This window comes from Acomys russatus, chromosome 12 (assembly GCF_903995435.1).
Source record: "Acomys russatus chromosome 12, mAcoRus1.1, whole genome shotgun sequence".
NCBI lineage: Eukaryota > Metazoa > Chordata > Mammalia > Rodentia > Muridae > Acomys > Acomys russatus.
The window spans coordinates 19,197,153-19,222,243 of NC_067148.1; the positions used below are offsets into that span (position 1 = coordinate 19,197,153).

General features: G+C 42.2%; 1 protein-coding gene across 1 annotated transcript in view; it reads left to right on the top strand.

The window, feature by feature from the left end:
• Positions 1–25,091, top strand: part of Sphkap (SPHK1 interactor, AKAP domain containing) — a 141,907-nt gene that overhangs the window by 99,383 nt on the left and 17,433 nt on the right. Inside the window, exons 5-8 of the mRNA XM_051153952.1 lie at positions 4,034–4,093; positions 6,144–6,278; positions 12,661–12,916; positions 13,922–17,681. Of these exons, the coding sequence (XP_051009909.1) occupies positions 4,034–4,093; positions 6,144–6,278; positions 12,661–12,916; positions 13,922–17,681 (4,211 nt within the window). The remainder of the gene's footprint in view (positions 1–4,033; positions 4,094–6,143; positions 6,279–12,660; positions 12,917–13,921; positions 17,682–25,091) is intronic.

Below are 25,091 nucleotides of genomic sequence, written 5' to 3' on the forward strand. Positions count from 1 at the left end.
AGTAGATAGATCGTGTTAAAAACAAAACAAACAGAAACTCTCTAAATACAACCAGCTTTCCCCAGCTCCTTCCTGGACTCATTTGGCATCCTTGAACTTGCCTACTCAGGTATCTTAGGGAGAACTCTATACCATCTGTTCAGGGAAGAAGATGAGCCTGCACAAAAGTTATGCCTTCTTGTCCCACCAGCTGCCATCTCCTGCAGCCCCAGGTCCCCACCCCATCACCATCGCAAATTGTTCTCCAGCTTGAAGACCTGGAGCCCCAAATCCCTCCACTTTTATCACTTACTCATACAGCACTGGTCTAACAGTACCCTCCACGGAACTTTTTTTTTTTTTTTTTTTTTTTTTTTTTTTTTTTTTTTTTACTTTTTTCTTTTTTCTATTAATTAACTAATTAATTACTTTACTCTACATCCTGATCAGAACTTCCCTTCCCTCCCCTCCCCCACCATGTGCGCCTTTCCCTTTGTCCTCAGTAAAGGGAAGACCTCCCATTGGTATCAACACCTTGGCATATCAAGCTGTAGGTGGATTGGGCACATCTTCTTCTCTTGAGGCTAGACAAGGCCATCCAGTTAGAGGAAAGGGATCCAAGGGCAGGCAACAGAATCAGAGGCAGCATCTGCTCCTACTGTTAGAGATCCACATGAGGACCACGCTGTTACATATGTATAGGGGCTTACACCAGTCCCATGGATGCTCTCTGGTTGGTGATTCAGTCTCTGTGAGCCCCTGTGGGCCCAGTTTAGTTGATTCTGTAGGTTTTCTGATCCAGATAACTTTATTTCACCTTCCCATTACCAAAAGTTTCTGTTACAAGCTTTTAGCCATTAAGCAGGGAAGTTTGCAATGTTAAGCCATAGGTCACTTTTCAGCACTTATGATGCAATGAGTGTAGGATAAAATCTTGATTTCTTCTTTCATTCAACTCCTTTAAAGGACTAAAAGGCTTTTCACTATGTCAGAGGAAAGGACTTTGGCTCCAGAGTCCTGTTTCTGTGGGCTTCACAGCTCTGGCTTCTCCTCCCTTGGTGCTCAGTGTGAAGCCTCTCCCAGATCATTGTGCAAAGGATGGAGAATGTGGAAACATCATCCATTCCTTATGTGAGCTTTCCCCTTTGCTCACTTCAACTCTACCTTCCTTGGGGTACCATTTGTGTCTAGCCTCACACTCCCAGCATCCTTCTCCACTACACCCAGCCCCTGCCTCATCTCACAATGTTGTTCATCATTTTAGGGATGTGTTGTTCTGTACCTAGCTCCATGAGGACAAGAAGAATGCCTTCTGTTGTCTGTCTTTTGAGCACACAGCACAGCGACCATATATCTCAGAAATGATGAGCACTCGGCCTCCTCTCAAAGCATCTTCCTTTCATTTCCCAGCTCTTCTGTGTAGACATCTGTGTTGTCAGTTGGGGGGGCGGTCAGCATGAATGGGTGACTGAATCCCAAGGAAGTAACTTAAACTCACAGGGAGTTAGATTTGTAAATGGCAATCCAATCACGTGGACCACTTAACAAGAGGCAAATAACTGTAATGCTTTCATGGATGCTCTTGCAAAGCTCTCTGGATGTGCAAGGGTTGTATTTCCAATGACCTGGACTAGGGAAAAGAAACACATTTTCAAATGATTGGGTTACAAATCATTGTGTTCAAAAGGTAGATATTTTAGATGTGATTTCTTCTTTTAAAGATTTATTTATTTATCATGTATACAGTGCTCTGCTTGCACATACACCTGCAGACCAGAAGAAGGCACCAGATCACATTATAGATGGTTGTGAGCCACCATGCGGTTGCTGAGAATTGAACTCAGGACCTCTGGAGGAGCAGTCAGTGTCCTTAACCTCCTAGCCATCTCTCCAAGCCCCTTAGGTGTGGTTTCTATTCAGACTCTCACTCTATCTCATTTTTTTTTTCTCCTAGATTGACTGGAGGCTTTTGTGAGCTCTGACAGTAGAGTAACTAGATGGAGTTGTGGTCGTGAGCTATATTCTAGATGGCTTTGGGCCATTTAATATACATTTAAAGTATCAATGGCCACCTGCAAGAAGGAATGGCTCTCAAGAATATTCTTATCATTGAAAGGGACAACTCAACCTAACACTAAGACAGGAAGTGGGTCAGATTGGAGATCACTGTCATGTTAGCACAGACTCCACTGCCCAATACTCTACCCACAGACCGGAGTGAGCAAAGTTAACCTATATGGGATTTCGAAGACACCAGCCACATAAGATGTAAATATGAAATTGGCCTTTTGATGATGCTAAGTCAACCCAAAGTCCTCTCTGGAAAGGAAGTTAGCCACTCCTACTGCATTAACATTTGTAAGGGAAACATGCATTTTTCTCTTATTCATCAGAACCTCACAAAAATTATTATTCCAAGTTATTACATCCATAAAGCACAAAATCATAACAATACTATAAGCAGAAAGACTGCAAGAACTTGGACATGAGAGGAATTATGTGGCGGCGCCCCACTAAAATGGAAATTAAACTAAAAGAGGCAGTATAAGGTTCGATAAATCAGAGGTTGGGTAACTGAAATATATTCACTAGACCATATAAAAACTGGGCTATGTCTTTATTCTCCATGGAGAAGATAGGATTCTAAAGCTGTTGGGAAAAAAAAGGAGGAAAGTAAAGAATATACAGTCAGAAATTAATGGAAAGGAATTAAGGATGCAGAGTGGGTAGTAGTTAACATCTTTCTGAGTGTTTTTAATTTTGAGAGGTTCTTTCTTTCCTTTTCTCTCCTCCCCCCTCACCTCTCCTCTCTCCCACTGGCCCCATCTGTGTGTGCATGTGTGTGTCTGTGTGGGCATGCATGTGTTTGTGTATCTGTGTGTGCATGTGTGTCTGTGTTGTGTGTGTGTGTCTGTGTGTGTCTATGTGTGTGTGTGTGCATGTGTGTGTGTGCACGGGTCAGAAGACAACTTCAGGAGCTGCCCCTCACCTTCCATCTTGAGACACAGTCTGTAGAACCTGCTGCTTCATCTCTAGCTGGACCGTGATGCTGGGGATTCTCCTGTAGCTGCCTGCAGTCTAGCCCTACGGGTGCTAGGGTTACAGATGTGTACTACTGCACCAGCTGTCACTTGGTTTCTGAGAATTCAAACTCAAGCTTGTATCACAAACTATGTACCCACTCAACCATCTTCCCAGTACCTATAATTGAGATTTATTAATATTTTATTTAAAAAAGAATACTTGCTTTCATATCTAGTAAAATCCTGTTATTCTATTTCTTAAAGAAATTATCCTCTGGCTGTGTGTGTATATAGGTATGTGTGTGTATAGTATATACTCGGCCCTAGAATCCTGACTCAATAACCTACCACCAAGATGCAGAAACAAACATTTTCCATGCCAGATATAAGGTTATCGACATGTGTCAGCAAAATTTTATAGTGCAGCCCACAATGGATGAATAAGTTTGTCTCCTTATAACCAAAGCTGTATTGCAGGGCAGATAATCACCATCCTAGATGGCTTTCACTGGTCTCTGTCGTGCTTTTTCCTACTGTGATACTCAATGATAAGAGTTTTGTGATGTGCAGGGGCAAGGTAATGGGTCTTTTTAATGGTGAGCGGAGAATCATCACATTAGTTCAATGTCCGCAGTGCTGACGGGGCAGCATTAAAACCCCTGAGCACTAATGGATATTGAGCCAATTTTTCCAAGGTCAATGTTCCAATTACCGCATGAATCCTCAAATGCGTCTAGATCATGAGCCGTTTCTGTTCTCCATCTACTGTGCTTGCATTGCATGTCTTTCTTTCAGGGATGGTTTGACTTTGTTGGCCTGTGGAAGGGGGAAGGCTGTTGCCACGACAGTTGGGACATGTGGGAAGGGGGCCAGAAATCTCTGTAGAGACCCAAGGTCTCTATGCTGAGCTATAGAAAAATGTCTAAAAATTTAAAACTATTTCTGTGACTTTTAAAATTTAGTTTATTTATTTTTTCCTAAAAGGATGGACAGATTCTTCAGACAATCGACAGTTTCTTTTTCTTTTTCAGGTCTGTTTTGTGAACCTGGATGTAAACAAGGGTGCCTGCAGCACAGAACACCTGCAGCAGGTAACAGCTGGACCTGCAGCTCTCCTGGAGCCTGTGACAAAAAAGGCTAGACTGTCCATGATGCTCTTCTGTAGAGGGTAGATGGTGTTGTCACTGTCCGCTTCCCTGACCTTGCCCTGCAGCGTTGCATGCTGTCGTCCCATTACATGTTTGAAAGTCACTTTGCCTTGCCTGTAAAACTGTTCAGGAAGGCATCTCCCCTTACCCATCAGCATCATAAAGTGGTTGTTATGTCCTTCCTTCTCTCTCACACCACAGTCTGGCATGCCTTTTCCAATGTGTCTTATAACCCAAGGGAACGCAGCCAGCCCTGGTGTTATGCTTTCCCATTCTTTTTATCAAATCTCATCTCACCAGCGTCTCCATTGTCTTACCCTTATCATAAGCTTGGGCATTTTACACTTCATAACAGCCATCTTCCACCAAGCTCATCCAAGGTTGATCCCTGGTGTGAATCCTTGACTGCATTGAGCACGTGGATGTCTATTTAGTTCTTTTAGATGCTGAGCATGCCTGTGGTGCAATGGAAAGAATTAAGTAATGTGGTAGTTTGTCATTGCGTACCCAAAGCTGAGAGAGGCTTGGCCTCATTTGCTATACCAGCATGATATTTGCAGTTGGATTATCACACAATACAGAAATGCTTCCCTTAATTGATGCTAGGTACTCAGTCAGGACCCACTCACAGCCAGCACAGAACTCCTAGCATAGTTCTCCTACTGTAGTTGAATCAAGCTTCTCAACCCATTATTCACAGGGATTGGCCATGACAAACTTTGACCAAATTCTGAATAATATCCTCTGTACGGTACCAGGGGTTTCAAAGGAAATTTCACATATAACTTTATTCAATAGTCAATCAGAAACTGACAGATAGGACAGTAGCCCATCCACCATCACAGCTACGAAATAGTTTATGGAGTGATTTAAGAGAGTTTCCAGTCGTGGTTTTGCTCATATAAACTGATAGGATTCGTGCAAGTTACTACTTTCTAGGCTATAGGCTGGCTGGCTCTCTCCCTTTGTCTCTGTCTGTCTGTCTGTCTGTCTGTATTATATATATAATATATATATGAAAGTAATTATGGCATATCTTTTACATAAGGTTCTGTTAAGGATTAAATAGAATAGGATGCCATCATATATATATATATATATAAGCTTTACCAAAGTACTTAGAACATAGCCAAAATAAAATCAGTATTAGACATGATTTTATTATTATTGAATTTGTTGTACAGAATAATACTATCAAGTAATTCTTTTATTCAAATTTTAAGGGGAAAAACTTTTCCAAACTAGTGTTTTTTTTTTCCATTGTGTAATAGTAAGTGCCAAATGTTTGCTTTGAAAATTTTAAAAACAAAGAGATTTTTAAAAGAAAAAAATTAGATTTTTATTCCAATATTAATTCTTATTAATTTGAAACAGTTTTTATCTGGTTTCAAGTATTTTAAATTTTTTATTTTTTGAGATTAAAATGTAATTACATCATTTTCTACCTTTCCTCTCATCCTTCTGACTCCTCCCCTATTCACATTCAAACTCATGGCCTCTTTTTAATGGTGTGTGTGTGTGTGTGTGTGTGTGTTTCAGGGCTGACTGTTTGGTATTGGATGGTTGTGCTTTTCCCGGGGGAAGACCATTTCTTCTGCACTCAGCAATGCTTAGTTGCCTGTAGTCCTCTGTGAGGAGGGTGAGACCCCTGAGCTCTCCAAGTTCCATGCTAGCATATTTATTACTGTCGTCCTTATTCAGGTCACGTTTAGGCAGCCATGATGGTGAGACCTCATGGGTCTGACATTTCTTGCAGAAATAATCTCCCAGCAAACTTTTTGTTCCTCTACCTCCCACAAGCTTTCTGCCTGCCTCTTCTACAATGATCACTGAGTCTCAGGAGCAGGAGTTGCGTTGTAGAGATCTATAGACTAAGCAGCTTATAGACCTGTATTCTAAGTAATAAATAATTTTTGCAGATGGAAAAGTTTGGGAATGCTATTTTAGAAGTGTAAAGAAACCTTCTTAACTAACAAACTCTTCTCCCACACAGAAACTGGTCAGCGTTTCACCAGACCTCCCCAAACTCATCAACTCCATGAATGTCCAACAGCCGAAAGAAAATGAAATTGTCCTTCTGAGTGGGTTAGCCTCAGGAAACCTCCAGGCCGACTTTGATGTTTCACAGGTAAGGAACACAGCTCAATCAACTAGTCACTTAGTGCAATGGCTCTCAACCTGTGGGTCGCGACCTCCTTAGCAACCATCTACCTCCAAAAAATGTTTGCATCGCAATGTATAACAGTAGTAAAATTATAGTTATGATGTAGCAACAAAAATAGTCCTATGGTTGGGTGTCACAATACCATGAGGAACTGTATTAAAGGGTCGCAGCATGGGGTAGGTTGAGAGCCGCTGACTTAGTGGTATGCTTTCTGTAGTCAGATAGATATAAAACAGATGCTGTACATGAGCTTTAGCAGAAGAGCCGACTCTGTGTGTGATACTGGTCTTTAGCTCTCCTTCTCCCAAGTAGCACCTCTCAGAGATTGACAGATTTTCTTCCGTATCAATTCTCAGATTCCTGGTGTAGTTTCCCTGGGGCTTGAGCAGATTTATTACGCCTTGGCGATTCCCATTTCTGCTCTAGAAAAGCCTAGTAAATATTCAAAATCAGAGTCTTCTCCCCTTTAGGAACAGGCCTGGAATTATAGGATATATCATTTTTTTTCTCATATCGTCTAATGGCATTATTCTTCTGGGACTTATTGCTCCTTGAGAAATTTCAAATTAGCCAAGATTATAAGAAAGCACATAGCTTCTAGGATGAAGAGGAAGTAAGCTGGGCCCAAAGAAAGAATAAAATCCCAGAAGAAAGAATGTCATTAAAGCAGGAATGAAAATGTTATAATACTTTGAAACATTCCTGCTCACTGCTGTTGTATAAACTGTCACAACACTATTATGAAGAATGCAAGTAAAGGTTTTCAGTCAGTTTTCTAAAAAGTACAAACAAGGTATGCTGTAATGTATATGTTTTATAATATATAATGTAATATGTGACAGAACCCAAGCATTTGTTGTCCATCAAAGTTGGTCATCCTTTAAAATATCAGAAGCCTGGAAGGCCAGCCTTTTTTCAGTCTGGACTCCAAAGACTAAGTAGATCTCTACCTCAGCTGTTAGAATTTTTTTAATTGAGACATCAGTATAATAACATTTTTCATTAGTCAGTAACCTAGATTCCTGGAGGGTTATTAAGAAATGGACCTAAGTTCTAAGTACCCTCAATATTTCAGCAAAACAATGATGATCAGAAAACAATTTCAAGTCTGAAACAGTTGAGTATTTCTACACCAGGCCTGTATGTCCTCTGTCTCTATGCTCGTGAATGAGGGCCTTTGTAATCCATGGAGGAGCTCCTTAAATAAAGAAGGAAACCACAACTAGTACTGGAAGCCAAACTCTGAGTAGCAGCAAGCACTGTTGACCAACCCTTGGCCACACCATGTATCTGCACACGAGTTTAATCCTTTTCATCAATAAAACAAGAATCCCATAGCACGTAATAATTTGTATCTTGTCAGCCAGAGAGAAATGATACTCCTGAACAGCCACCAGGTGAGATTTGAGGCTAAAGGATTTGGGTCTTTCTGAGTCTGGATTTACCCACCCATGAAGTGGGAATACATTTATTTCTACTTTGAAGCATCAACTTGAGAAACGAAATTGGTAAAAAACGCACATTGTTCAAAACAAATTTTAGGATGCTTGTTTGTTTGTTTGTTTGTTTGTTTGTTTGTTTGGAAAGCCAACATCCTACAAAGAATTGAAACAACTTTTTTTTCTAAAACATCTTCTTTAAGATGAGATGCTTTATAGCAAAACTGCAACATTATAATAATGACTTTTAAATGTTATGAATCAATGAATAGAAAAGCTCTACTGCTTAGTAACCATATATTCTTGATTCTGAAGCTAATAACAAGGCTTGTGCACTATAAATTTTACATAAATCTTATGCTGTGGTTTTAAACAAATAAATCACAAAACTTTGTTGCTATCTACTTTATAATAATAGGTTGTTTTATACTGATGTACTTGGCTGTAGATAACATCGGCAATTGCAGGTATTCTTGGGAGATCCCAATTTCCTTCTCATGCCTCCATGATAATTGATATTGACATTAATTAGAGCTGGCCTTGAATTGAACTTGGTAGACTCTGATTGACCTTATTAAGATTCTTACTTAAACATGACTGAAAGTCAACTTAAGCACACAGGGACTACTGTCTCATGTAATAAGCAAACATAGGGAGTAGAAGAGATGAAAGGCCTTGGACCATGTTGACAGGACATGAATTTTTCCTATAGCCCCCTTCCTGCTTTCTCTCTGTAGGTCCTATTACCCAGGCACATAAGGAGATATTATCCTTTTGTGTTCAAGTTGACTAAAACTAACATTTCAGGTAGTTCTCAGATGTCTCGTTGAGTTCTATTGGTTCTTGTGTGTTATATATTCATTTTGTAACCAGTCACCATGGCCTGAGGAATGTACTGCTCTGACTGGCCAGGCAAGATTCATCCCTAGCATCAGAGATGAACTCCCTGTGAATTTCTCAAAGATTTCTGCCTCAGAGGACAAAAGGGGTAAATTGTGGTCACTAAAGAAGCAAAGATGTTCCATGAGACACATGAGAGCAAAGTCACTAAGAACGTGTTAAATATCACATAGTAAAGAATGTCCAAAGTCAACCATGGTTGCATACCATATATCCCCAACTATCTGAGAGGCTGAGGTGGGAGGACCACTAGGGGCCAAGAATTTGAGACCCATCTGGTGAGAACACCATGTCAAAGAACAAATGAAATGTTCAATTTATCTATCTTTGTACTTACGTGCTATCAATGCTTGCCTGTGAGTATCACTTTACCTGTCTGCCATCTCTCAAGGATCCCAAAGATGCTAAGTCATTTTGTAGATACCGCAGCATATGTTTTAATAGGTCAGCAAAGCAAAGGCAGCCTCATAGGCAGCTGAACCTCATCTTGGCCATCATAGCAAGTATCTACTTTTTAAATACACTGGGATTAGCAGCTTTGCCTCCATTATAATTTGTGGTCTATTAACCCATAAATAAGATGTAGAGACTGGCTGAAACTGTGTGCTGGACTAGCCAGGGAAGTCTGAATAAGTCATCTTTAAGGATGGCCTAACAATACGTTAATTGCATACTAAGATCTTGCCCATGCTGGGGAATGCAGTGGTGAACAAGTTAAGCATCTTGCTCTTGTGGATCTACCTTACAATTATTTGATGGAACCTTACTGTCTATATGTTTTACTAAATATATACAAGTACAAACCCAAAAGTCCATGTCCATACATCTCAAAGCACTAATGAACATGGACAGTGACCATCTAAGAAAAATAATAACAAAAACTGTCAACAGCCAATAGTTAAATAAAATAGTAAGTACAATTAGCTACTTTCTGTTCCTGTTTAAATTCTGTTGCTATAATAAACACTGTGACCTCAAAGAAGCTTGTAGAGGATAGGGCTAGTGTTTTTAGCACATGCATACAGGTAGTGATCCATCACTTAGGGCAGGATCCAAACAGAAAACACTGTGAGGGATGCTACTCACTGTCTCACACTCAGAACATTTTCTTATAACAGCCCATGTCCACCTGTCCAGAGATGGTGCTGTCCATAATGGCCTAGATCTCCCTCATCAGTCATTAGTCAAGACAATCTCTCACAAATATGTTCACAGGCCTGTCTGACTGAGGCTCTTCACGTGGGGTACCCCATTCCCAGGTGACTCAACTTTGTGTCAATAAGAGGTGAACAGAACGCTTGGCTACAGCAGCAGATGTATTGAGAAGCTTATCATATACAGCAGTCAGGTCTGCTCTGATGGTTGCCCCAATTCACTGTTTGTGTATGAGTGTGAAAAGGCCCAGGTGTGGCCTCTCTCCTCGTCAAACTTCACACAAGTCTTCTGTGGATACTGGCCATTTCTTGTTTGAATCAGGAGACCATAGGGATAAACACACACACACACACACACACACACACACACACACACACACACACACACACACACACACACACATTGAGAGTACCATAAACCTGAATTGCAGTGCAGGCTCTTCCTCTGTGTACCTGTCTAACCTTGAAAGGAAGAGGTAGCTTTTTTGCCTCTACTTTCTTGTCTCTACAAGGGCCAGAAAGCCACGAGCCTCAAAAATATATTGATTACATTGGAATTAATATTTAAAAACTACCCTGAGATAGCATATCAAATATCCTGCATATTAAATATTTACATTACTACTCATAACAGTAGCGAAATTATAGCTATAAAGTCGTAATGAAATAATTTTATGGTTGGGGGTCACCACAACATGTGGGACTGTATTAAAGGGTCATAGTATTAGGAAGGTTGAGAAGCACTGTATAAGGCATTATAAAGTTATATGATATGTCTTTGTGTTACAAGCTTTTTTTCTTTACTTAGCTATAACTCTTTAGATTTTTTATTTACTTTTTAAAAGACTGTTAAGAAAGAACACTTTCTTCCTAAAAATTCCAAAGCTCTGTAACAGTACAAAATTAATAATACCTTTGAATCTACCTTGAACTATTACTGGTTCATATTGATTTGTTAATATTTCTTGGGGTTCTGCTACCATTTACATTGCATACTAAATTTGAATAATATTAAGTGGCAAATAAGAAATTATCTTGACCCAGAACTATGACAACTCCATATGGTTCCAGTTAATAACTCTCTTTACCATTGACACTGTGCCTTTTATGGTGACTGACTGTCCTGTTTTGCATCTCACACTATACTTTATGTCTAACAGTCAGAGGATGTCTAGTAACTTTCAGGTTGGTTTGCTAGGCATAAGTTCAGAGGAAAGGAAATTAATTCAGAGGGGGGAGGGAGGGAGGGAGGGAGAAAGAGAGAGAGAGTGTGTGTGTATTCTTCATATCACTTGGGAGATCACAGGTTTGTGGATTCAGTAAAAAGCAACATACCAGTGCACCTACAAGTCATTGTGGCAATCTGAGAGGCTCCTTGCAGAAGCATGTCATGATTTGAATGGATCTGAGTTGAAGTCTGAAATTGTAAGTTTCTAGGTAGCATCTAGAAAAGGCTGAGATTTCCAGTCCACACCCCACACTTTGAAATACAAGGCTGTGCACCACCATCCTTGACAAACAATTCAAATCACAAATGTGCAATGCTAAACTCTATCCCTGCCCAGTGAGGGTTCCTGAACCTTTGTGAGAAAAATTGACTTCTTCATAAAACCATCTTCCTACAATTGCTCTAGCTGCAATATTTAATCAAGTGTTGATATGTGGCATAAAGATAAGAAAGTTAACTTCAGGAAGCAGCAGGTGGGTGTCTATGTGCATATATCCTTTTACAGTGCCTTGTATTCCCTACTCATGAACACATTAGCAGAATCACAGGTTCTAAATCACAAATCCACTAGCATTAGATCAGTAAACTCAGGCACAGATGAGCATAAGATTGAAATAAAATATTTTTCCCAAACATTTCTAATTCCACTTAAGGTTGAATTTCTCCCTTGTGCATTAACTCTTATGTCCATTTGGAACTATTTCCTCTCAGATCTACTGTAAATCTACACATTATTGCTATTATAAAAAAATGAAGTTATGGGGACGGGGGCAGTGGCTCAGCTGATAGAGCGCTTGTTGTTGAGGCGAGTTGGCCTGAGTTCATATCCACAGCACACAAGTAAAAGCCTAGTGTTTCAGCACTGCACCTGTAATCCTAGTGCTGGTAGGTGTGAGCATAGCAATGGGCGGGTCCTGAAGTCCCACTGGCCAGCCTGTCTAGCCAAAGTGACACCAGGCTCTAGACTTCCTCCGACCCCCAAGCATTTAGCCCACAAAATGTATTACTGTGGTTTCTTTCCCATTTGACACGTAAATCTGCTTTTAAAACCTCTATCCAGTTTTTATAACCCAGTAGTGTTTTATCCAAGGATCTTAGAACCATGTCTTTGAAACCAGTACCCCTCTCTTACAGGGTCCTAATATCTATAGACCATTGGCCCAAAGACATTTTACTTTTCCCTTGTGTAAAACCAATTAGCAAGCACAAATGACCTAAAATCCCCCTTGCCTTTTGTTTCACTGCAGCGCTGACCTAAGTTCTGTGTTCATTCCACTTATTTCAATAATCTTCAATAAAATCTTCCTTGCCTATTCACCTTTGAACAATTCAGTTTTGTTTTGTTTTGCTTTCATGAGAGAAAAAAAAACCCTCAAATATAGGATACATATATTTGACATGTTTGTTTTAAACAAATATTCCTTCTAGATGCCCTGTGTTCCAAAATGCCATGTGATTTTCTTTTAAAGTCTACCAGCTGGAGCTTTGAAGATATTTCAAATATTTTAAAAGCCCCTCTCCTGTTTACAGGAGAGTTTGGGAACAAAAAAATAAAAATGGTCGCCAACCTAGTGTTTTATTGTTGCTACTTTTGAGGAAGTGCCTTCTTTTCTCTCTGCTTTTAGTGCCCTTGGCTGACGGATATCTGCTTGGTCCAATGTGCAAGAGGGAACAGACCAAACAGTACCAACTGCATCATCTTTGAGATCAACAAGTTCCTGATTGGTCTGGAAGTGGTGCAGGAGCGCCAGCTCCACCTGGAGACCAGCACCCTGACGCTGGAGGATGACACCAACTGTTCCCTGTCTTCAATCGAAGAAGACTTCCTTACGGCCTCCGAGCATTTGGAGGAAGACATTGAGGTGGAGGAAGGCAGGAGCGGTAAGACTCTGCTGATAAGACAAGTAGCCCCCTCCCCTGAGATTAGCCACCCCACCCCACTCTGGGAGAGTTGAGAGAAGTGTCAGGCCACAGCAGTTTGGCTAAAGCATCACCGTCTCTGCTTGCTGAGGTTTGATGAGGCAGTGATAATAAGAGAACACTGGGGAACATGCTGACTAATGCAAGACAGCTTAATGGTTGGGTGGATACTGGTTCCCAGAAGATGCCTTTAGGGATGCTGAGGGGAATCTGTGTGTTCTAAAAGGGAAACCTTCCTCTCCACCAAGAGAAAGCCTCTTCCTAGGAGGAAAGTTCATTTCCCTGAAAATGCCAGAAAAGTACATCAACTGGAACCAAGTTGGACTGGCTTGGATTCGAATCCCAGAACTTCCTTTGGGCCTGAGAGATCTAAGACTTCTCTCAAGTCTCTTTTAAACCCTGGCTTCCAAAAGTGCTTGTAGTTAGTGGTGGTTGTGAGATTAGAAGGTGATGGTGACCCGGGAAGGTGCCAAGTAATCATTTGCATCCACTGACTCATTAACAGAACTCAGTGTGTCCCTCTTTCCCCTTAAGCCCCAGAGAGAAAACCTATACAACACGTTGCATTGCTGTTGAGGCAGGTCCTGTGCAAATGTCACTGCAAATCTTTGCAATAACACTCCCAAGATCTTCTACCCCCTGACCCCACCCCTTCTCTCTCCCTTCCCTCAGATGCAATTTCCTGTGTCACTTTTCCAGGAAAAATGATGAGAAGCCAACATACCCAAATACCTCCTCCTCCCCTAACTCCTACGCTTGTGTACCACATTAAAGGTGTTCTATAGGACAACATTCAATAACAAAACAACCTTGTCAGATTTACTTTAACTGAGGCAACAATCCCAATGGTGTATTAAAGGGGAAACTGGAGAGCCAGATGCAAATTTAGAACAGAATTGTTAGTTTAAGCCCATTAGAATCGGCTATCTGAAAAGTTAATGCTGGCCCTCAATTTCTTTTCACTAGGTTTTGAAACTGTAAATGTGCCCGCTAATGTTTTGGAAAGTAAAAAGCCAAAGGAAACTACCCAGGAAGGATGGGATTGCCGCAAGGAAAAGCTGCACTGTGCTTTAGGGGAAAAACACATTAGAAAATATCGCATGCCTTCGATGAAAACAGAAAGATCAAAGGAAAGCGTAGCAGAGAACACAGCCTTGCAAAGTCTCAATCCTTCAGCCAGGTCATCGCGCTGGAAAAGCGAAACAGCAGGGAACAAGCAGCTGGCCACGAACTACTCCTACCATGAAAATATCAAAGGAGAAACAGAACCATCTCAGATGCTGTACATCCCCAGGGATGCTTTTTTCTCCATGGTTAAGAAAGACATACTTTCTCCATGTGCTGCAGTCTCTGAGCAGGGCAGCAACCCCAGAGATGATGCTACTCAAAACCCTCCTCCTCCCATCCAAAATGGAGAAGCCACCACAGGAGAGTATGCCACAAACTTAGCAGAATCTGTAATGCAAGACGCCTTCATCAGATTGTCTCAGTCACAACCCACCCTCCCCCAGGAATCTGTGGTCAGGTTCTCTGTGGGGAATGCTCTTCTTCCCAGTGGCTGTTGCACAAAAGATATGGTGGCCTCTCGGTCATGGAATGAGCTCCCCAAAATTGTCATTGTGCAGAGCCCAGACGGCTGTGATACTGCCCCTGAGCCAAGTGTCTCTTCCTTGCCCGACATGGAAGTTTCTGTTGAAACCTCGGGCATTTTTTCCGGAGAGGGCTCCAGCAGACCCACTCAGAGTGCCCTAGAAGTCGCACTGGCTTGTGCGGCCACTGTTATTGGAACCATTTCCAGTCCACAGGCCACAGAAAGATTCACCATGGAGCAGGAATCTCTGATATCCAATTATGCCCAGAAAGGCAGCAGGGTTCAGGAGACTCAAAATCCCCAAGTAGTCATGGAACCTTCTATAACTGAATACTCCTTCCCATCGGCTCTGTGTGGCATGACCCAGGTGGCAAGTGCTGTTGCTGTCTGTGGCCTAGGAGAAAGAGAAGAGGTGACATGCTCTGGAGCTCCAAGTGGCCTCGTGCCCACATCTGGGGCTTCTGAAGAACTAGCCTCAACTGGAAAGTTAGTGAAGGAGAGGAGCCCAGCACTGGGGAAGGAAGCCATTGCAGAGGCTCTGCTCAGGGAGGCTGCTCTGGTTTTAGCAAGGCCTGATGCGTACAGCAGCATTGGAGACCTCTTGGAATCTGTGAACAGGAGGGTTATAGAAACTACATCCAAAACCCAGGTCCTGTGTGCAGAAAGTGTTCGAAGGAACGAACTGGCGCACACCTTGTCCAATGTCATCCTAAAGCATTCTATTGATGAACTCCACCAGAAAAATGCAGGGGCTTGCCCCACTGACGAAAGGCTTCCCAGTGGAACTCTGGACACTTTAATGGAAAGTGTGAGCCAGCTGCTCCACAGTGTGATCTGCTTCACGTTCAAGAAGGTGAGTCACGTTGTGACTGTCAATGAACATCCCACTGGCCTTTCTAAGGAGACTGTCAGTTGGATGCAGTCAGTTCCCATAGGTTGCCAGTCATTTGATCAGGCTGCTGGCCAAGCATGGACAGAAGCCTCGGCATGCTCCAGCAGCCATCCTCTTAGCAATGCACACGGCACTGGCCTCGCCATCAGTGATCTTATCGAGGAAGCATCTCCTAAGCAAAACACCGGTGGAACACGGCCAGGACTATTCAACAACCCATGCAGCCACAGAGGGCTTGATTCGATGCCTAAGACATTCCCCAAGGAAATATATCTCAAAGGGATTGGGGGAGGGGACACAGGAACCCTTCATCATATACTCAGTTATGAATGCAATGAGCAAAGAGCCTCTACAGAAGTAGGAAAGTTGATGGCAACAGGCGAGTGCTGCAGTGGCTCCCAGGAAACCGAAGACAGCATTTTCTCAAACACCCAAGAGAAATACACCTGTGCCACACCCCTAAATCATGAAGTTCAAGTTAACCTATCCTTGTTAGGGGATGACCTGGTGGCTCCTGCTCAATCTACACCACAGGAAAGGCAGTCCGAGGTCTATTGCCTCACAGACTTTGCGGAAGAATTGGCAGAGACTGTTGTCTCCATGGCAACCGAAATAGCTGCAATCTGCCTCGACAACTCCAACGGAAAACAGCCCTGGTTTTGTGCTTGGAAAAGAGGGAATGAGTTTCTGGTGACGCCCAATGGATCCTGCCGATCCTTGAAGAGGAAGAAGGAAAACTCCGGAGGCGGCAGCGCTGTGAGGAAACACAAGCCACCCCGCCTCAGTGAAATCAAGAGAAAAGCAGATGAGCACCCGGAGCTGAAAGAGAAACTGATGAACAGAGTTATGGATGAGTCTGTGAACCTCGAAGACATCCCTGACACCGTCAGTACTTTTGCAAATGAGGTGGCAGCCAAGATCATGAACCTAACGGAGTTCTCCATGGTGGATGGAGTGTGGCAAGCCCAGAGCTGTTCCCGGAACCGACTTCTGGGTGGTGATAGGTGGAACCGGCTGAAAGCCTCTAGCTGCGAGAGCATTCCAGAGGAGGACTCTGAAGGCCGGGTCTTTGTGAACAACCTGGGTTTGATGAGTACCTTAAGCCAACCTGTTAGCAGGGCCAGCTCAGTCTCCAAGCAGTCTAGCTGTGAGAGCATCACCGATGAGTTTTCCAGGTTCATGGTGAAACAGATGGAGAATGAAGGGAGGGGCTTTGAGTTGCTGCTGGACTACTATGCTGGCAAAAATGCCAGCAGTATTCTGAGCTCAGCAATGCAGCAGGCATGCCAGAAAAATGACCACCTCAGCGTGAGACCGAGCTGCCCCTCTAAGCAGTCCAGCACAGAGAGTATAACAGAGGAGTTCTATAGGTACATGCTGAGGGACATTGCCAGAGAGAGCAAAGATGGCACCTCCTCCAGGCGAAGCAGCCATGACTGGACCACAGGCTTGCTGTCTCCTTCTCCAAGATCCCCGCTCTGTTACAGACAGTCGTCTATGCCTGACAGCAGGTCCCCATGCTCCAGGTTAACAGTAAATGCACCTGTCAAAGCCAACTCCTTAGATGGCTTTGCCCAAAACTGCCCTCAAGATGCCCTAAATGTACAGCCAGTCAGTAGGGCTTCCTCATCCGGACTCTGCAAATCAGACTCATGCTTGTACCGTAGAAGTGGCACTGACCGGATCACAACCATGCTAATTCACGAAACGTGGGCCAGCTCCATTGAGGCCCTCATGAGAAAGAACAAAATTATTGTGGATGATGATGAGGCAGCTGATGCCAGTCCCGGTCCTGTGGCTGGTGGCTCTCCTTTGCAAATAGAAAAGTGTGCAAACAGATTAGCCATCAGCACAGGGCACAGGGGACCAGCTCTGCTTGTACAGGAGTCTGTTGATTACCAGAGAAAGGATGCTGCTGCAGAAGGCAATTGTTCCCCAGTATCATCTCCAAGGAAACCGGCCCCTGTCACAAAACTCAGTGGTCTTGATCCGAGAAGAGAAGCCTCTTCGAGCCACAATGCCAAGGCTATTGTTCTCAAGAGCCCCAGGCAGGCAATTTGCTCAAGGGACGTGCCTTTGATTCAGATAGAGACAGATCAGAAAGAAGCGTGCGTTGGAGAAGCTGAAGGCTTCCTTCCCCAAAGTGGCCCCGCAGAGGAAGCAGAAGGGCGTCGGCCTGAAGAAACCATCCCAGAAGTGGCCAGATGTGCAGACACAGCCCTGAGCACCTGTCAGAGCTGTCGGTAAGTTGATCACCTCTGAGAGGCCAGAGAGGGTGCATGCTCCTCAGAGTCTATGGTGCGCTCAGTGCTATTCTAAATCCTAGGTAGGAATAGAGGGGCGTTATTACGCACAAGCAGAATTCCTGAGACAGTAACTGACCTCTGTAGTCCCCTCTGCATGTACAAAAAGGGATATGTTCCTCTTACCTTATCCCCTGACACTTTTCTCCAGCTTTCCCAAGGCAGAGCCCGCTGTAATTGTAAGCATTTGTCAGGGTCCCTCTTGTGCCTCCTGTTCTATTTTGTTTTAAATGCCTGATCTTTAATCCTCACCCAGGATCAGTAATCCCTCTGGCCATTTTGTGGAATTTTATTCATCTATCTCTCGTAACTCTTGGCCCCTATATTTTTATTGTATGTCTCTCAAATATCCAACAATGGCAAAGTGAATTTATCCCCATATTCAAAGGGATCAGGTCACTACCTGGTCCCTATAGTTGATGCTTAACTATGTTTCAGAAATGATTACTATGAAAATATGAAACCAGTCAGAATCTGATAAAGTTCTAGTATACCTTTCTATTAGCAGAAAAAATATTTTTTGCCTATTTTGTAATTAAATGCAAATTATTAGTGTGAACATTTCTTTGGAATTTTAGATAACTGAGGCAATACTGAAATGGGACAGTTAATTTGGAATTCAAAGCTGATTTTATTCTATAGTCACGGCATAATAAAACATCTGCCTACTGCACAAGAAAGAAAGAAGGGAAGGAAGGAAAGTAGAAAAGAAGGAAGATAGGATTGTGAATAACTTACACTTTAATTTCCAAAACAAATTAAAATGTGTTTATATAACAGAAGCAACACAGAATAATTCTCACTAAAGCAAGAACCCCAATGGTTTGGTAGCATTTGAAATTCACGGTGATTTTCAATCAAAGACAACAATAATAGATAACATTTTTTTTTCATTTGGAAATAGTTAAATTTAAATAAATTATAGCTTTAGAATTTGTCATTAATTTTTTGGCATCTCTTCCCTAAGGAGATCCCTTTTTTGTCTTTTTTAAAGAATCTCTACGAGACCCTGTGTCCCACAAGAACATAGTGCAACTATCATGGGGTACATAGTCTCTCTGGAATTCTGGCATTTGTACAGTGCTTTTCCAGAAGATTGTACTGCAAGGGGGAGTGAATTTTGAACCCGGGGCAAGGTAATTATTTCCCTCAGGCTGCATAAGGAATACTCAGTTTTTTTCATAACTTCTACTCTCTGCACACTACTCATAAGAGACCACTATGTCATTCCTTTATTTTTTGTCCATAATTAAAGTTCAGTGAAACAGGAGAGGTTTTTTTTTCAAGCTTTAGAAAGATATAGCTTGAGAAATAACCTGTGTAGTCTTTTCAGAGATTTATGCCTACAGTTGGTAATTTACAAAAGAGCCTTAATGTTTTTTATATTTAACTGGAATAAATAAGTTGAACACAACTCTTACTGTCAACTGCTCTCTAAAATCTGGGGTGCATTTGCCCCTGAGCACAAGAGCTCCATGTTGAGGTGCTTAAGCATCCCACTAGAGAGTACCATACATGGTGTCTTCAGTAAAGGGTTCAGTCAGACATGAGAATTTTCTGTAAGACAGTGCTAAGAACTTCCCTTTCCAACTGGATAGAACCCCAGAAACACAGAAGGAGAAGAAAATACAAAAGCACGAGAACCAAACGCACAAAGCCAAGACCAGTGAGGTAAGAGATAAGGTTTCATCAATAACCATTTGGATATGGACAGTATTCCTCAAAGATTTGCTAAAGGGACAATGGAGAAATATATCAGCGGTAAGGACACAAAATAGCCAACCTGTCACTTTTCAAGCTTGTTACAGTTTGAAATACATGAAAATGATAAATACTGATTCCAGGCACCCGACTTAATGTCAGCAGAAGCTCAAAGATGCTTAGTCAGTGAAGACCACTAAATTACAAAGCATTGTGAACTAAGATCCAACAAGCTGCATGGTGGTAGACTCAGTCAAATAACGATGGTCACGACACATTTTTCAATTAAATGTCACTGGTGTAATTCTAAAAGCAGACTTAGCCTAGAAAAGTTGCAAAAGCCGTGCACTGTGTATGAGTAACCGCAGCCGACTCAGATTCTTGCTGCATGTACTCACTCAAGCATGCAACCTCTCCCTTCAGGGTAGAGCTATACGGTTCTGGTTGTCATCAAATAAGACAGGAAGGATACAGAATATCTACCCTAGGAACTCAAGAGTTGACTCTGAGTGCAAAGCACAAGGGCTAAGGATCGAATATCATCTTTGTTTTACGGAGCAAATAAACAATCACCACATAACATGAGCCACACTCCCTTGAACGGTATCGACTTGAGCCAGTTCCCTAATCTCTTTTATTTTGGTTTATTCACCCATAAGTAGAAATGATAATAATGATAACATAATATAATTCTTAAAGTTTAAATGGCTTGTATACAGAACTCTTAATGCAATACTTTATTCGTGATGGACATTCAGCATATTTGTTTGGTTACCCTTGCCATTTGCGCTGTCATTTGGGTGAAGGTTTGTGGTGGCTATTACCTCAGGAGATGTCGTTTTCTCTAAGGGGAAACCCGTCATGAACAATGTCATAATTTTATTGAAACAAGAGAATTCCCAGGACTGCCAAACAGAAAAATTAGTCACAACTCAGTTAAATTTCTTGAGTTCAGAGTTGCTATCATGGGAATTGATTTGTCAAAATACCCGGAAACAGAACTCCCTTCTCCATGGAAAAGTCCAGCCCACTTCTATGTAAGCATGGGGAATGTGGCACAGGCCATCTGAATGCTGTTTGGAGGTGGATAAAGGTTATGAAGGTTATTTTAGGCTTTTCTCTGAAGGACACCTTCGTCACAACAAGATAAAAGCCACTTTCTTACTATTTGATTACTTGATTTTAAAAAAAAAAGTCACAACTGACAACCCATTGTGGAAATCGTTGCTAAAAGCAGCTATTTGTTGACTGTTAGTGTTATATTTTGAAGATGTATGGGCCATAGTTCTGAAATCTCTAAAGAAGAAAGACAGCATCCTGTTGGTGGCCACTGCTTTCTCCTTAACACGGCGTGGCTTGCAGTGAGGACTAAAGAGCAATTGGTTATCTGGTGCTTTCTCAGAAAAATGGGAATAGGGCTTCCTCAAGACCCAGCTATTCCACCCCTTGGAATATGCCCAGAAAATGTTCTACCACACAACAGGGACAGATGCTCAACCCTGTTCATAGCAGCTTTATACACAATAGCCAGAACATAGAAACAGCCTAAGTGTCCCTCAGTAGAAGAATGGATAAAGAAACTGTGGTACATTTACACTATGGAATACTAGTCAGCTATTAAAAACAAGGAATTCTTAAAATTTGTGGACATATTAAACTAGAAATGATCATAATGAGTGAGTTAACCCAGAAGCAGAAAGAGTTAAATGGTATATACTGACTTATATCTGGACACTAGCCCAAGGGATATGTCCCATGAAAGTCTTCACTTACCAGAAAATTGGGATAGATGTGAAGACATCCTATTGGGACTTTAGGTGAGAGAAGCATGGGAGAATGAGGAAATAGAAGGATCCAGAGGGTTCTATAAACCTACAAGAAGAACATTATGATGGGCGCATCTGGGCCCAGGGGTCCTGCTCAAACTATGGTACCAGCCAAGGACAATACGTGCAGTAAACTTCGAACCCCTACCCAGATCTAGTCAATGGACAGGACATTCTCCACAGTTGAGTGGAGAGTGGGGTCTGACTTTCACATGAACTCAGGTGGCCCATTTTTGACCACATCTCCTGGATGGGGAGGCCAGGTGGCACTCAGGAAGGATAGCAGGCTACCAAGAAGAGACTTGATACCCTATGAGCATACACAGGGGGAGGAGGTCCCCCTCAGGCACAGTCATAGGGGAGGGGAGTAGCAGGAAAGCAGAAGGGAGGGAGGAATGGGAGGATACAAGGGATGGGATAACAATTGATATAATATGACTAAATTAATAAAACATTTTTTAAAAAGAGCCATTAGTTAACTTTTGACATATTGATCCCTAAGTGGAAGTGATAAACAGAATCCTGAGCTTTCACAGGATATCCCGTGCATTGGAATGATCACATGTTTCAGAAACATGCAAAGGACATGTACAGTAGAGTCAACTGGTCTGTGATGAGAGAGCAAAGGTGATGTAATTTAGAAGACAGTGTTTGCGGGCTAGAGAGATGGTTCAGCAGGTAAGAGCATTTGCTGCTCTTGCAGAAGACCTGGCATTAGATACCAGCATCCACAAGATGGGGCTCACGTTCATCCGTAACTCTACCCCAAAGACTCTGATGCCTCCTTCTGGCCTCTGCAGCCAACAGGCATGCACATGGTATGAGCATGCATGAAGACAAACATTCATATGCTAAAACAAAATAAACAAATATATAGAAAAAATATTTACAAAAGAAAGAAAATGAGGTTTCTTCAGTAGTTTCCATAACAACCAGGCATCCATTGTGATGGTTCTTCTTCATTGTCAAGTTATCTGGATTTAGACTCACATAGTTCCCCTCTAGATGTGTCTATGGAGATGTTTCCCTTTGGTTTAACTGAGGAGGGAAGATCCACCTTGAATGTTAGTAGTACCATCCTATAGGCTGAAGCCCCAGATCAAATTTAAAAAACTTAGAAGAAGCCAAAGAACCAGCCTTCTCCTCTCTGTGCTTCCTAACTGTGATGTAATGTGACCAGTTGCTTCAAAGCCCCTGCTACCATGTCTTCCCTACTATGATGGACGATCTCCGTATGCCATGGACATGAAAGACCACTCCTTGAGTGGTTTCTGCCAATGGAATTAGATAAGTCATAGACTAAAACTGTATTTCTAAAAGATCCACCCAGTAAAAGAAAATGATCTAAAATGTTAAAATTCAAAATGTCCTTATATGTTGTCAGAGCTCTCATAAACACGGACTATCCTAATAAAGCAGCATGCCTTCATTGAAAAACAAAATCTCAAAATTCGATGATAAGAAAAAGAACAACTCTGAAGGATTGAAAGATCCAGAGAGGTCAAGGACACCATAAGAAAACTTGGGCCCATTAGGGCTCACCGAGACTGAGTCATCAATCAAAGATCTTGCATGGAATGGATATGGGCCCCCTACACATAGGTAACAGATGTGCAGCTTGGCCATCGTGTGGGTCCCCTAACAACTGGAGCAGGGGCTGTCTCTGACTGTTGCCTGCCATTGGATCCCTTTCCCCTAAGCGGGCTGCCTTGTCTAGCCTCCATAGGAGAAGATGTGCCTGGTGGTATTGCATCTTGATATACCAGGATTGGTTGTTACACATGTGAGGCCTCTCTCAGGAGAATGGGAGGATGGATGGGGGAAGGGGAGAGGAGAAGGAGGGACTGGGAAAAGAGGACAGCGGGGAGGCTGTGATCAGGATGCAATGTAAGTAAATACATTAGTGAATTAAAAAAATAAACTGAACAGCTTTTAGAAAATAGATGAAGGTTCAAGGATTGTAGGCTAGGTTCCCAGCGAGTGAGCATAATCATTGGGAAAAGATTCCATCACAAAGGCTTTATGCAATCTTTGCATCAATCTACGATTGGATTCATTATTTGACCACGTTATTAGGAGGTGATGTAAACTTAGAGGTGGGGTTGAGCTGGAAGCAGTAGCTTGACAAGTGTCCATGGGGGCTATATTTTGTGTCTGTCTCTTTACCTCCTGTCTATCAGGAAGAGAGCTACTACTTTAGCTTTGCCACCTGTTGCTATCATGACACTCAGCTTCTCATTTTGGGCCCAGAAACAACATACATGAGTAGGCATGGGCTGGAACTTGTTAAACCATGAGCTTAAACACACCTTTCTTCCCTTATTTCTCTCAGGTATTGAAAAAACATTTTTTTATAAAAAGCTACACAATGCTCAGCTATCATACACCGTTAGGAAATTTCAAATTCAAACAATAAAATATACTGACTATCTATTAAGACAAAAGCCAAACCGCAGACAGACAACACCAATTCCTGGCTAGGATGCAGAATGTTACAAACCTGTAGTGTAAAATGGAAGAGTAACATGTTCATTTAAAAAAAATCTGTATGTGGATCTTTACATCAACCTTATTTCTAATTATGAAAACACAAACATAAGCAAGGAATCTTTTGCCTGAGTTACTTTTCTAATGATACGACAAAACCCTGTGAGCAGGAAAACGTATAAAGAAAGCATTCAATTGGGTATGTGGCTTCAGGGATTAGCACCCATAATGGCAGAGCAAAGGTATGGCCAGCAGAAACACTTGAGGGCTTACCTCTTGATGTACAAGTAGGAGACAAAGAGAGGCACATCAAGAATGGGATGAGTCTCTTGGACCCTTCATGCCCACCCCAAGTGACACACCTCCTCCAACAAGGCCATACCTCTTAATCCTTCCTAAACAGTTTCACCAACTGGGGGCCAAGTATTCAGATATATGAAGCCTACGAGGCGATTCCCGTTCAAACCACCAAACCCTTCAGTAGGTGAGTGGTAAAACATATTGTCATGCACCTTAACAGTGGAATAGTGTTAGAAGAGTGATGGAGGCCTGGAAATGAATGGAGGAGAGTGAACATATGTTATGAATAACCATCTCAAAGGGCTATAAGCTGCATGATTACAACTTCATTGTATTTGGCAAAGAAAAAAACAACTGGGACAGTAGAAAAACCAATAGCTCCAGAGGGTGAGGGAGGTGGGGAGTGAATAGTCAAGAGTTTAGAGGATTTGCAGGGTAGTATAACTGCTCTGTGCGATGGAATAATATATAGATCTACAACTCTGCTGTGGTTGAAGCATCTGCTGTCAAAACCACGAGTTAAAAATCTGATCACGGCTGCAAAGAAAGAAGCTGATTTGGTGAAGTGCGAGAGCTGTGCTTGCCTGTGAGCATATGGAGGAGGATTTAGAAGGCCATTGGAAATGATGCTGCTTTAGTAACATGGCAGGAGTGTGTTGCCCTCTAAGACCCCTGACCTCTCCAGCCAGGGGTTACTGGGTAGGATTCAGTCCTGGGGAGGGCAAAAAAAAGGAGTGGGATGGATGTAAATATATGGTGTATTCATACATGAATTCTGCAAATAAACTTAATTCTTTTCAAGGATAATAACCTTTAAAAATATAATCCTCAATACAGAAGTATGGTAAGCTGCCTACTGAAATGTTTTGGGTCATAAATAGTTCAGTCCTTATAAGGCGATAATGCCAAACGCTAAAAGGCTCGGGCATGCAAATTTAGCCCCCACCCCACCCCCCGTCTCAGTCTCCCCTGCCCTTGCATATCCTACAAGGATGGCATGACAAAAAGTCCTTCACCAGAGACAGACTCCACAGCC